We start from the raw sequence: 14,659 nt of genomic DNA, 5'->3' as shown, positions 1-14,659 counted from the left end.
AAATTTTCACAGGTTATGTATATCTGTTGCCGCTATAACAACAAATACTAAAAACAAAATAAAATGAATATTTAAGGGGGGCTCCTATACAACAAACGTGTTTTTTTGGCCTTTTTTGCTCTATATCAAAAATGGCAACAGTGTACTGGAATTTTTCTCAAAGTCCTTAGTTATATGTGTACTTTTATATTTAATTTTAATACTAAAACGAAATAAAAAATTAAGGGGGGCTCCCATACAAAAAAACACAATTTTTTGCCTAATTTTGCTCTGTAATGGTACGGAACCCTTCGTGCGCGAGTCCAACTCGCACTTGGTCGATTATTTGGTTCTCATAAATAAGTACGATGATCTTTTCCGAGGCTCACCGACTACTGACCACGGTACACCAGTGTGCCGCGTCACACTATTTGCGGAACGGTAGTGTGGACTTTAGCAGTATGGTATATTCACGAGAAATATTAATGCAAGATGATTAGGGAGAGTGGTAAAGAACAAAGTCTAACGATAGGACAGGCCTCTTAAGAGATACTCAGCTAAATATACACATGTATTCTCCCTTATAATTAAAAATATTCACCCCATGCTTAGGATAATTCATGTTGCTGTACCTATTTGACGACCTCTGTGGCTCAGTGGTGAGCGCGTGGGTAGCTCAAGCCGGAGGTCGCGGGTTCGAATCCCGCCGACGGAACAAAGAGTTTTCAAAGTTCCCGGGTCTGGATGTGTATTAAATATGTGTATGATATAATAAAAATCTTAAATATATGTATAGTATAAAAGTATTAAATATATTTCCGTTGTCTGGTACCTGTAACACAAGTCCTTTAGGTACTTAGCACGGGGCCAGACTGACGTGGTGTGAAGCGTCCATAGATATTATATTTATATTATTTGACTGTCAAATGACTTTTTTTAACGTATCTGGTAAAGACAGCAACATCGCAAGCGTCGTGCAACTATTTTTATTATAAGATAGATTAATTATATTATTGGCTAACTATTTGAAGGTACTTTATTTGTACATATACATTTAAATACATGTTCTATTTTAATACACTTCTACAGATTCATTAATAATCAATTTTAAACATAGGCCGTAATAAATAATATTTGAAGGAAGTGTAAAACTTTTTTCATAATCATCAAAACGTTTGTAACAATAATATTATTCTATTGTAAATAAATTTAAAATAGGTAAGTACTTTTAAAAATTAATTTGACTTGAAAACTAGTTAAGAACAGTCATAATTAATTTCACTCAGAAAATTCATACAAAATTGGACATTATGTTCCTATTTAACTACATATTTAGAAATTCATACAATGACTATAGGTTACTCGCGTTAAGAAAATACTGCGTTTTTTAACCTACCTATAAAACTGGATAAGACCAAGGTTCTTTAAAAGTTTTAACGCAATATATTCTTAACCCAAATGTTCTTAAGTAAATAACAATAACAGTAACATTCAGTCACACGGACACACGTTTATTGTTGTGTAGTAGGCTTAACATTTAACTCGCACTATTCGAAGGAGTCTCGACTACAGATGGTCCCAATCTCCAGTAGCTGTCGATCAGGGTATTACAAAGTCTACCTAAGTACGTTAAGTGTAAAAATATCAAGGAGTTTACGAGCATTCATCACCCACTGGCACTAACAGTTAGACAGTCGAAGACTTAACAATAAAGCTTATGTACAGCGCGGAAATATTGAGAACTCAAAAAACTGCAAACTTTAATCGAGCAATAGCTAAATCGCGTTTTCTATCTGTATGAATAGGTAATACTGCCAAACATAGAGCCTCCTCCTTTTTTTGTTTGGAAGTCGGTTAAAATTTTCGCCCGTTACAAATCTTGCATACTTTTATACATATCCATAGTAGCCCGATTAAACATAGGTCGATGAAATTGAATTTTTTGGGATCTCACAAAAATCGGTCACAATATAAGAAACGAATATGCAAAGCTACTGTGTCCTCTCGGATTTACATCGAAACACATTGGTAACACTACACTGGTATGCAACTGTTCAACTGTGGAACCCGGTTGTAGAAACCGAGGCAATCTCCGCAACCGGTTACGCCCCACAACGGTTGTAGAAACCGTAGGAGCGCAACCTCTTGCTGTACGTGACGGCGAGTGCTCATTTGAGTCTTTGTGTGACGTTCGCGAGCGCGACCGCGAACGCCTGCAGCGCGGAGAAGGGATACTGGAAGTCTAGGGTGTACGCGTTGCCGTCGATGCGACCGAACTGCATCACCTGGAGGGTTGAGGTGGATTAATATTGATACTAAAGTTGCTACAAAGTTAGCCAAGAAATACTTACATCAATAAGATATTGTACGCGATGGGATGTATAATATTCACAAAATGTGACAGGAATTGACCACGATGGCGCAACTACAGTTGCAAAAGACACTTGACGGATAGGAACATGGATTACCAGCAAATGTAATATTCGCCAATCTTAGGCAAGCCTAGACCAATAGGTATACTATTGTATAGTTAGTTAGCTATAGTATTGTATACCATGTTCCAAGAAGACACACTTAATGCAAAACAATATGACTAAAAATATGTAAGGTAATCATGCATTTTAATATTATTTTGTTTACGTACATTTGGAGGACATTACCTGTTTGCCGTGGTATTCAATCTGGAAGTTCTTGGCGGACTCCTGGGTGACGCGGCCGCCGAAGTCGAGCTGGTAGACCTGGCTGTTCTCGTTCCACATGGGCGCCTTGTTGTGCATCACCAGCTGCCGGCGCGCGCCCCGCTCCGCCGCGCCGCCCGCGCCCGCCGCCGCTCCCGCTACCGCGCCCACACCCGCTCGTTTCAGCTAGAAACCCAAAAAAAGAGCAGATAAGTTTCTCCCGGTTTAACAAACAGCGCTTCTAATGTGGCAAGCTGTCCTCATTTAACGTATAACAGTCAGAGATGAAGGAAGATTTTTTTTAGTACAAGCATAAAAAGTAAAGGAAATTGTATAAATAGGCATTTTTAGCGGTTTATTCAAGACAACTTTATGCATATTATGTTTGGATACTTTGGTTTCGTGTTGATTACACCAACATCTTATCTCTAATAAGACCCAAATTGTTTGTTCAATTTGATCCTACTATTACCTTATTTCTAAGCTGCGCCTTTTGGAAGCTCTCCAGGTCCCTGTAGTTCTTGCTGTTGACCTCGCTGTAGCCGTTTGAATACTCGTCGTCCGAGCTCTCCGACGGCTTTTTGTTTCTCCGACGATTGAGGAGGGGTGAATTGAGCAGTTGTCTGAAAACACAGTTGTAATAATATAACCATAAACAGGAAGAAGGAGCTGGATCTTTGTCCAGAAAAATGTCAGAAAAATGTTAATGCTAGACAAATTCTCTTCATAATTTTTCGAGCACAGACGACGTCTCAAAAATATAAGCTGCACATCTAAATATTTGAATTTAGAAAGAGCATGATTTTGAGAAAACTACAAAAGTCGAGTCCGATGAGAAAACTAGTGTCTTTCAGCCCTAATGACTCCACCTATATAGCCTATATATTTTCAATGAGTGTGGTGATATAGTACCGTATAGGTGAGGCGGAGGAATACCGCTGTCGTCGCGTGCGCGGCTGCGGCGTGGCGGGCGCGGGTGCGGGTGCGGCGCGCGCGGGCCGCGGGGACGCCGGCGCCGAACTACTCTCTCGACCCGCGCTGTCGCCGCGCTTCGACGAACGAGACGCCAGCAGACGTAGGGCCAGCTGCTCCAGTGAACCTGTCAGTACATAATGTAGTTACGTACTATCAGGAAGTTGATTCGTAGGCAGATGACGGACCCCTAATAATTTGGTCGCGTTAAGTCAAACCCCTTCGACAGATATTCTTAGCTAAAATTGAATTGACATAAGCCGACCAAACGACGTAGGTCTGTCAACTGCCTAGGAATCAATTTCCTCGATGGTACGATACGTCATCTTCTTGATGAGCTAGTCGATAACTGAATTTACCTCTAGATTCTAGTTTCTATGAAGCTGTCATTCCAACTCTTAACAAAGGGGGAGCTTCATATTGAAATAGGAGAGCAAATTAATCTTTAAATTACTAGTTCATTCGTATCTTAAATACTATAAAGCACGCGTTTATCTACGGGTGAGGTAAAGCCGTCAGTGAAAATAATGCAAATAACGCTCGAATATTTGCATCCTCGGGTCAACCGAGGCTGGAAATAGGTGAGCAGTGAAGTATCATATTTTGTACAGTTTTCACGTTAGGGTCAGTCTCGCAAGGTCGCAAGAAACCACATGCGTCTGAAGCGTTGTGCTACTACGGTGGCTAGCGGCAGATACCGTCTTTCCGGTCGGTTCTAGATCTCACCAGTGAAGTAAACGTGTTGCGGGTGAGAGAAAGCGTCTACTACTAACTATAATACTTGCTGTAGTCGGAGTCGCTGTCAGTGGCGGGCGGGGGCGCGGGCGGCGCGGGGGGTGCGGGGGCGCTGGCCGCGCTGACCGCGGCGTAGTCCCGCCTCGACCTCCTCACTCGGTTTTCCTCCGCGCTAGTCCCACTGTTTTCCTCACACGTGCTGTTACACCTGCTGCTGGAGTTGGGCGATTTAACTTCGACGTTTTTATTCCCATCCTGAACCGGCTTCCTACCTTTCTCCGCGGTTATGGAGAGCTCGCTCGAATCTAAACTTTTTGACTTTCCGCTCTTTTTCAAGCTGGGCGTTTTGATATTACCGTACTGCTTCATGTCGTTATTCCTAAAGTATCTTCGCGGTTTCCGCTGCTTCTTGTTGTTGACGAGAACTAGCCGACGAGGGTGATCCCGGAGCGCGGATAAGCTAACCTGGGCGTGAAGGACCTGGGGGTCCACCAAATCCAGGTAGCCTACGCTACAGCTCCTGGTCATAGTATCGTAAACTGGCATATTGGCGCAGACCGGACTTATCGGTACCACCGTGGTGGTCCTCTGCACCCTTCCCTCCCTGGGCTTATCAGTAAAATTAGGGCACGCGTCCGCCGGGGCCTCCTCGTCGATGAACTTCAGGTCCTCCCCTTTTTGTATGTTTTTCAAGGTGTCCGCGCGTCTGTTGAACGCGTCCGGGTGGACTTCGTTTTCGTAATTTTTGTTACAAAGAGATTTAAGGATTCTAGTGTTCATCTCGTAAGAGGCACCCTCGCCTCGGTTGCAAATATTCTTCCGGAGCTTGGAGAGGCAGTTATCGGCGACGTGGTTATCGCACTTCTTGATCATCACCTGCCTGCTCGGTTCTATGCTGAGGTTTAGGTTGAACAACTGTTGTTCGACAGTGTTGAGACTACCTTTCAGCGAGACATTGTCACTCCTGACGCCGTAATCGGCTCGACCCCCACAGAAATCACCCCGGCCCCCGCAGGTGACTGTCTGCGGGGACGGTCGCTCGAAAATTATATCCGTGGGCGCCACGGCGTTCTTAGGTGATTGTAGGGTAGGGACCGAGCTCTCGCATCTCAATGGCGATATCGCGTGCCTGTTGGGCACAGCAGTCGTGTTGTTCACACGTCTCTCTATTGACGGTGTCGCATGTCTCACGGACGTGGTGCTGTAGACGTTATCGGAGATGCTACTAATGGCCTCGTTAGTGTCAATAAACGGAAACTCCTCGTACGACTCTGCCCGGGCGAGGGACGCGCCGGTGTTATTGTTAATTGAGGAGTAGGCTTCGGATTGATTTGTGGCGTTGTTTGTATTTGTCATCTTATCGCTAAGTACTACTGGACTGTAATCTTTCCTATTGTTATTATTGGAGTGGGACGGCGAGTTGTCGTTCGGTTGGAAGACGTCCTCCTCGTCCTCGGAAAATATGTTGGGATTGAAATTGGGATCCGGGCCCACGGGATAATCGTCCCTCAGTTCTGTGATCATAAGCGTCATCTGGCGAGGTTGTAAATGCAGCAAGGAGGTTTTGTAAGTCACTTGGCCCAGATTAGCCGGGACGTTCTTAGCGAGGCCGTGCATCTTGAACTTTGTACCCCAAATGTTCGATGTCACTTCTACCAGGCGTACGTCCTGAAACAGATGAGTGAATTAAAATGATTGCTAAAGTAACCACGAATTTAAATAAAACGAAGTAATTGTCTACCTCAGGCAATGAATCAATGTAAGCTAATTCATTAGGAGCGTCTTCTTTGTCGCTGGAGCTTCGCATTTTCCGTCTCTCGCGTGCTCGCCTCCGCCTTTGCAGTCGAGGAGATCCAGAACAACCTGCAGTATGCAATATATCAAATTTACTTGTTTGCAATGACTATGAAAGGTAGAAAAACTCAAAGGTTACAGGAATGTCCAAACCTATTCTCTCTCTTCTCGATATTTCCTCAAAAAATATGTCATGTGTTCAACAAAACGTCATAGTTTTTGACGATCGTGGTTGAGGCGAGTGTAGAAAATTTCAAGGAATCTACTAATTATACGGTTGTTACCGCCGTACTCAGAGACATTTAATTATGATTAAGCTTCAATTTATTGAAGAGTTTAACAGATATAATGTATAAGGCTTATGTCAAATTTATAAGTAGCATGCGTAGGTAGCATGTAAGTAATTAATGTTCCACTCTGAGTGCGGCATTTAGAATTCTGAAAGTTTGAATCATTCTACTTACCGTCCTCCCGATCCGTGTCAGACGAGCAGGAGTCCTGCGGCGGCGCTCGCGGGGGGTTCCGGCGGGGCGCGCGCGGGGTGCGTGGCGGGCGGGGGGACGAGATGCCGCGGCTGCTGCTGCTGCTCGACGAGCTGCCCGTGCCGCCGCTGCTGCTGCTCTCGCGACCTGCCGCCTGACTCGCCGCTAGTGTCGCTTCTAAATACGTAATTATATTTTACTAGATGACCTGTGACCTTCCTATCACTTCCCTCCTATTATAAATCTTTCCTGGACTTCCACGAATATACAAAGACTAAAATTAGCCAAATCTGCTCAGTCGTTCTCGAGTTTTAACAAACCATCGCTTTACTTTATTCACGATTTGCTATCGCAATCGCAGTTTTTTTGCCCTACAAAGAAATAAGTCACCTAATATTTTATGTTCAATATTATACCTTCACCCTGAGGATCGAATATAACGAATTCGGGTCGGATTTTGCTGGTTCTTCGTCCCTTCAGCAGCGGCACGAGTCCGCCGAGGTGCTCCAGGTACAGGGTGTAGGCGCCGGCCTCCTCGTCGTCGTGTCGCAGCATCGTGCAGTGTAGCCGACCGCCCGACGGCGGGGGACGCGACACGAAACGACGCAGCTCGTTCGCCTCGGGAACGTTACACTGAAAGAGGTTTTGGTAGCTTTTTGAGTCTTGCTTAACGTCAAGTGAACACTGAAAGATGTTTTCGCAGATTTTTGAAACTTAAGTAAGTCTTCCAACATCAGGTAAAAACCCAAAAACCGACCATCTAATTTTGCTAACATTAAAATACTGCTAATTGGCATTTTACATGATTAACGTAAAATCTATGCAAACTGGTTCCTTTGGACATAGCAGACATTTGAATTCTGAATTATCTGAATATTGAAATTGTGTCTTCAAACGAAAAATCACACACATCGACAGGTTGTAGGACACAATATCTACTATATTGTTATTAAAAATATTTATACAGTGAATAATACGCTGATTATCCACTGTATTTTTGTCCTTATCTGACATGTTCGAAAAATTTAACAACAAAGGTGTGGTGTTTGTATAGAACCTTTTTATAAGTTTACCTTTTAGATAAGTATTGTCTTTAAAATGTCAAGTTGTCATCGTCATTCTGTAAATAAATATTTTCTCATCAGCATGTCCTAAGTCGTATTATTACTAAAATACGCATATATCTTAGTGGCGACGAGGTAAAAACGATAAAATGTCGGTAGGTAAGTTGGCCGAGTTCAATTTAGAGACAGATTGCTGGGAGTCGTATATAGACAGACTCGAACAATACTTCATCTGTAATAGCATTAAGGATGAGCTAGTGGCAACGCTGATTACGGTTGTAGGCGCCGAGGCATACGAGTTGATGTCAAGCTTGTGTACTCCGCACAAACCAGCCACGAAGCAGTACTCGGAGCTCATCGAGATTGTAGGAAAACATATTAGACCTAAACCGTCGATTTTAGCCGAGAGATACAATTTTCGGAGACGTGTAGAAGGTCGTTCAGAGAACGTTGCAAATTTTGTTACCGATCTTAAAAAGTTGTCCAAGAATTGTGGATTCATTGACGACTCTCTATCAGAGAACTTGAGGGATCAATTTGTATGCGGATTAAGAAACGACGGCATAAGACAAAGGTTATTCACCGAGGAGAATGTGACTTTTGATAAGGCGTATAACATGGCTTTAGCGATGGAATCGGCAGAGTCGGACGCGGCTCTTGTAGTTGGTGGCCGGGAGTTGCAGATACCTCCAGTCAGTACCGATCCTGCATACAGACAGCCCGCCGTCTATAAAGTCGATGGGAATCGAGATTTAGCTCACGGTTCAAGAAGGCACCCGTCCTCATTCAAGAATAAATCTCAAGTGACCTATAAAAGCTCTATAGTCAATAATAACAAGAATAAGAGTTGTCCTACTTGCGGGTACCAACATAGTCCGGAATACTGCAAATTTAAATCCTATATCTGCAAGATCTGCAACTGCAAAGGTCACCTCAAGCGAGTATGTCCCCGCAAGAGAACTAGTACTCACCTAAACTGTCTCGAAGAGGAAGGGAACAGCAGCTCGGGTAGTGTAGATAGTGAGGAGGTATTTAATTATTCTATTTGTAATCGCTCTTTTAAGGACTTTCCCCCCTATACTATTAGTATTACCGTTAATAATAAAACTTTAGTTATGGAAATTGACACAGGAAGTGCGATTTCTTGTATTAATAAGGAGACGTACGACAGAATGTTTAACAATTGTGAAATTTTTCCTAGCGAGATTAAGCTTAGGTATTACACAGGAGAACTAAAGGAGCCTATAGGTAAAATTAGACCTCTAGTTGTGTATAACCGGTGTAAAAAAAAATTGGACTTATTTATAGTCGAGAACGGCAAAAGTAACCTTTTGGGTCGGCAGTGGATAAGCGAATTAAAAATATGTCCGCAGCCATCTCAAGTGTGTAGCATTAGCGAAGATTTTAATTGGACGTATTTCAGTTCCAGGTTCTATAAGGTGTTTGCGGACGGACTCGGAAAGTATACAGGTGGAACAGTCGGTTTTCGTTTACGAGAGGGAGCACAGCCGATCTTTTTACGCGCTCGCCCGTTAGCTTACGCTTTACGTGAACCAGTAGAGAAGGCACTCGAACAACTGCAGCGTGATGGAGTAATTTCCCCTGTGTCGAGTTCGGACTGGGCGACACCTATCGTGCCGGTTATGAAAAAAGACGGCACGATACGTATTTGCGGTGATTTTAAACTAACCCTAAATAAGTGTTTAGAAATCGATCGTTTTCCGTTACCTCGAGTTGAGGATTTGTTAGCCAAATTACATGGAGGTGATAAATTTTCTAAAATTGACTTATCACAGGCGTATACGCAATTTGAACTCGATGAGTCCCAAAAATTTACTGTTATTAATACGCATAAAGGTTTGTTTAAATATAATAGACTTATTTTCGGCTTAGCATCTAGTCCAGGGATTTTTCAAAGAAAGATGGAACAGATTTTTGCGGGCTTGCCCGGGGTAGGTGTTTTCTTAGACGATATTATCATAACGGGTAAGGATGATGAGTCACATTTGGCTACCTTGAGTGAAGTTTTCACGAGATTGGAAAAATGGGGTTTGCGAGTTCGGAAAGACAAATGTACTCTTTTTGGCGACTCCGTTACATACTTAGGGTTTATTATTGATAAGAACGGAGTTCATACCGATCCAATCAAGGTGGAAGCTATTAAAAAAGTTAAAACACCAACCAATGTTTCTGATTTGCGGTCTTTTCTAGGGCTAGTGATCTATTACGCCAAATTTGTGCCCAATATGAGTACTATGTTAGCACCTTTATACGACCTTCTTAAGAAGAATTCTAGGTATAGGTGGGACCAAAGATGTGAACGGGCATTTAACGATATTAAAAATATTTTAGCCTCTAGTGAAGTCCTAGTACATTATTCTCTAGATTTACCGCTTATTTTAACGGCAGATGCCAGTAGTATCGGTATAGGAGCAGTCATCTCGCATATTACGTCTCAGGGTGAGAGACCGATTGCATACGCTTCCCGAACACTTAATTCGGCAGAGAAAAATTACTCCCAGATTGAGCGAGAGGCTTTGTCCATTATATTTGGTGTACGGAAATTTCATCAATATTTGTACGGGCGTAAGTTTATTTTGAGAACGGATCATAAGCCTCTGGTTACCATATTTGGGGATAAAGCAGGTATTCCGGTCATGGCGGCTAGTAGGATACAAAGATGGGCGGTTATACTAGGTGGCTACGATTACAAAATCGAATATGTTAGCAGTAAGAATAACGCTGCCGATGCCTTCTCAAGTTTGCCAGTAAACCAGCAGATAAGTGTGAAACAAGAGAGCACATATCTTTCTTTCGTGCAATCTTTTTTACCGATCACTAGGAAGGAGGTGCAAGAGCAGGTCAGCTTGGATAGTAACCTAAGAAAGGTGATGTCATATTTACATTCAGGCTGGCCCGATTCGTGCCCGGATTCGGAATTACAACCCTACTTTGCGCGACGTAACGAGTTGTATATCGATACGGGGTGTATCGTATGGGGCTATAGGTTAGTTATACCGGCTAGCTTACGGTCATATATGTTGAGCGAGTTGCATGTGGGTCATATGGGGGTAGTCAAAATGAAAAGCATAGCTCGAAGTTTCGTTTGGTGGCCAGGCATAGATGCCGATATCGAGAGAGTTTGTAGGGAATGTGCGTCGTGCATAGCGGAGAGTTCGGCGCCACCCAAGGCGGCGATACAGCCGTGGCCGCATGAGCCGGAACCGTGGTCGAGGTTGCATGTTGATTTTTTGGGCCCATTAAAAGGTAAAACGTTTCTAGTAATTATTGACGCAACCAGTAAGTGGCTAGAAGTTTTTCACATGCCGAGGACCAACGCTAGCGCGGTTATTAAAGTGTTGCGAGAAACGTTTGCGCGGTTCGGGCTGCCGAAGCAAGTGGTGTCCGACAATGGGCCACCTTTTTCTAGTCGGGAGTACCTGGAATTTATGACTAATAACGGTATCAAAATTTCGTTTTCGGCGATTTATCACCCGGCCTCTAATGGTGCCGCCGAGGGGGCGGTCAGGATATGCAAGCGGGCGTTGAAGGCCCGGGATGGCTGCGATCTAGATGCGGCTTTACAGGCATATCTACTTGCATATAGAAACGTAGAGCATAGCACCACGGGTGTGTCGCCAGCCATGATGTTGCAACGTAGGTCGTTACGTACTAGGTTAGATCATCTGAGGCGGGGTAGGCCGATTGAGGATAAGGTGCGGACAGCTCAGGAAAAACAAATTGAATCCGCCGGGGGGCAGCCGCGATCTTTTCAGGTTGGGGAGGACGTCGTGGTGCGCAATTACGCGCAAGGCGAAAAATGGGTACAAGGGAGAGTAGAAGAAGGAGTAGGCTCGCGGCACTACGTAGTGAATACAGGCCTAGGTCAATTAAAGCGGCACGTGGACCAAATTAAGCCATGGGCCGTACCTTATGAGCCGCCGGTTATGCCGGGAACCTCAAGCAGTAGCCCCGTTAGTCACCCAGCTGCGGGCGAGGGTGGCGCCCCTGTATTAGTAGTGCCACCACCCCCAAGCAACGCTCCCGTTGCGACGAATCCGCCTCCTCCAGTTCCACCTGTACGCTTGCACCGGCCCAAACGCCTTACGAGGCCGATTGTTAGGTTAGGTTATTAATTTGTATATTGTGTTATTGAGTTACTCGGGCTAATTATTATGTTTACTAGAATAATGGTGTTATTAGGGCTAGTTAGGTAGTATTTTGTAATTTAGTGTGAGGGTGTGGTGTTTGTATAGAACCTTTTTATAAGTTTACCTTTTAGATAAGTATTGTCTTTAAAATGTCAAGTTGTCATCGTCATTCTGTAAATAAATATTTTCTCATCAGCATGTCCTAAGTCGTATTATTACTAAAATACGCATATATCTTAAAAGGCAAAACATACTATAGCTTATTAAAATGTTTATTTTTTGTATAATATGTTACAGTTTACACCACGTTTACAACATATTGTAACCTTTTATAAGATTAAAAACAATAAAATAAAGTGGACTTAAATGCAGAGCAATTTCAATATTTACCCGTATAGTGTGCGCGAAGAGGCTGTGCAGCGCGGGCTGCAGTTTCGGCGGCAGCGGCAGTGCGGCAGCTAGGCGCGGGTGTCGCAGCGCCGCCGCCGCCCGCACGCGCGCCAGCAGCTGCAGCGGCGCGACCGCCCGCCACACGCGCGCCGTGCACACCGCGCCGCCCGCGCACACGAACAGCCGCCGCGCCGCGTGACCCCACGTCAGGGCTGACACGCGCGCCTGCGTGTACAAGTAAGTTGTGAAAAGTGGATGTTATTTTTTCAGTACCTGCTTGCTGTTGTCCGCGAGTACCGCGACTTCCATAGCGTGTACATATCATATACATCACACGATTTTTTTTTCAATTCGTATCAATAGTTCCTGAGATTATTGGTTTCAAACAAACTCTTTAGCTTTATAATATTAGTATAGATTTACCAGCATATTATCATTATGTATCATAAACATTAATTATTGTATAATAAGTATATATTTATATAATATTATGTTATGTTATTTGAAATTATAAAGCTAGCCGCATACTTAATCAGTTTAACCAATTTGTGGTTTTGTGGTTACTACAGCAAAATGTTATGTAACCGTCCGCCCTTTTCGTAGCGTGCTGTAGAGCGTTTACGGTGCGTAGCACGTAGCACGCTCGTAGCGGTCAAGTTCATAGCGCGTAACACGCTCGTAGTGGTTAAGTTCGTAGCGCGTAGCACGCTCGTAGTGGTCAAGTTCGTAGCGCGTAGCACGCTCGTAGTGGTCAAGTTCGTAGCGCGTAGCACGCTCGTAGTGGTCAAGTTCGTAACGCGTAGCACGCTCGTAGTGGTCAAGTTCGTAGCGCGTAGCACGCTCGTAGTGGTCAAGTTCGTAGCGCGTAGCACGCTCGTAGCGATTAAGTTCATAGCGCGTAGCACACTCGTAGCGATTAAGTTCATAGCGCGTAGCACGCTCGTAGCGATCCAGTTCGTAGCACGTAGCACGCTCGTAGCGGTTAACTTCGTAGCACGTATCACGCTCGTAGCGGTCAAGTTCGTAGCACGTAGCACGCTCGTAGCGGTTAAGTTCGTAGCACGTAGCACGCTCGTAGCGGTTAAGTTCGTAGCACGTAGCACGCTCGTAGCGGTTAACTTCGTAGCACGTAGCACGCTCGTAGCGGTTAAGTTCATAGCGCGTAGCATGCTCGTAGCGGTCAAGTTCGTAGCACGTAGCACGCTCGTAGCGGTCAAGTTCGTAGCACGTAACACGCTCGTAGCGGTCAAGTTCGTAGCACGTAGCACGCTCGTAGCGGTTAACTTCGTAGCACGTAGCACGCTCGTAGCGGTCAAGTTCGTAGCACGTAGCACGCTCGTAGCGGTTAACTTCGTAGCACGTAGCACGCTCGTAGCGGTTAGCTTCGTAGCACGTAGCACGCTCGTAGCGGTCAAGTTCGTAACACGTAGCACGCTCGTAGCGGTCAAGTTCGTAGCACGTAGCACGCTCGTAGCGGTCAAGTTCGTAGCACGTAGCACGCTCGTAGCGGTCAAGTTCGTAGCACGTAGCACGCTCGTAGCGGTCAAGTTCGTAGCACGTAGCACGCTCGTAGCGGTCAAGTTCGTAGCACGGTGCTACGCGCGTCCATGTAGACGTGCAAATATCGCGCAGAGTCGAGTCGCATTAGGTCGAGTTAGTGATTTTTCTATTACTAAAAGTAATCTCAAATCTAATCTATAGTCGCAAGTCTCACCTATGGGCTATGACGGAACAAAGTGTGGTAAGCTGTTCGCTGTTTTCGTATATTATTACCTGAGTATAAGGCACTTGTACGGTATAGATGAGTGAGCCGGTGTCGGAGTAGAACTTTACCACGTTCTTGTACGGTGGGGACTCCGGGTCCTCGTTTGGTTCTGAAAACAACAATTAAATATTTAATTTATAAAGATACTAGCGACCCGTCCGGCTTCGCACGGGTATAAAATGCCTATGTCACTCACTGAAAAAAAATATTAAAGTAGTTTTGATTTATATTCATTACTACCCGTGGCCCGCATTGGTCGGTACCGCCGCAAAAGCTACGTCCCGCAATTTTTAAATCTGTAATATCTTCGAAAATATTCATTTAAATCATAAGCTGCCATATAGATCTATATTAAATCAACAATGTACTTAAAGTATTTAATTGAATAAGGATTAATGCCGTATTGGTTAAAATTGCTTCGAAAATTAGCCATTATTTGTAGTTAAAAGTAAATCACAAAAAATGTTATTGTGGGATATCCATAAGCGATAGCATATATCATCGCGGAGTTTTCTGTAGAATAGGGTTCAGCCTACGTTTGCAATGTAAGCGGAAAAAATGTAATAATTTACGTCATCACATTAGAAACCCCAAAAATAACAGTATTTAAACTTATAAACCTTCCTCTTTAATCACTCTATCTATTAAA

General features: G+C 44.0%; 1 protein-coding gene across 2 annotated transcripts in view; it reads right to left on the bottom strand.

The window, feature by feature from the left end:
• Window positions 1-1,235: 1,235 nt before the first annotated feature.
• LOC121727320 (tubby-related protein 4) overlaps window positions 1,236-14,659 on the bottom strand; it is a 41,363-nt gene continuing 27,939 nt past the window's right edge. For both annotated transcript variants that reach the window (XM_042115082.1, XM_042115083.1), the window contains exons 6-15: window positions 14,019-14,119; window positions 12,246-12,470; window positions 7,057-7,273; window positions 6,623-6,817; window positions 6,106-6,227; window positions 4,403-6,032; window positions 3,570-3,756; window positions 3,130-3,280; window positions 2,640-2,843; window positions 1,236-2,264 (exon numbers count right to left, since the gene is read on the bottom strand). In XM_042115082.1, coding sequence (XP_041971016.1) covers window positions 2,148-2,264; window positions 2,640-2,843; window positions 3,130-3,280; window positions 3,570-3,756; window positions 4,403-6,032; window positions 6,106-6,227; window positions 6,623-6,817; window positions 7,057-7,273; window positions 12,246-12,470; window positions 14,019-14,119 — 3,149 coding nt within the window. In that variant the 3' untranslated portion in view covers window positions 1,236-2,147. The remainder of the gene's footprint in view (window positions 2,265-2,639; window positions 2,844-3,129; window positions 3,281-3,569; window positions 3,757-4,402; window positions 6,033-6,105; window positions 6,228-6,622; window positions 6,818-7,056; window positions 7,274-12,245; window positions 12,471-14,018; window positions 14,120-14,659) is intronic.

Source organism: Aricia agestis, chromosome 5 (assembly GCF_905147365.1).
Source record: "Aricia agestis chromosome 5, ilAriAges1.1, whole genome shotgun sequence".
Classification (NCBI taxonomy): domain Eukaryota; kingdom Metazoa; phylum Arthropoda; class Insecta; order Lepidoptera; family Lycaenidae; genus Aricia; species Aricia agestis.
The sequence above is the reverse complement of the archived record's forward strand: the minus strand, read 5'-3'. Positions and strand labels throughout refer to the sequence as shown.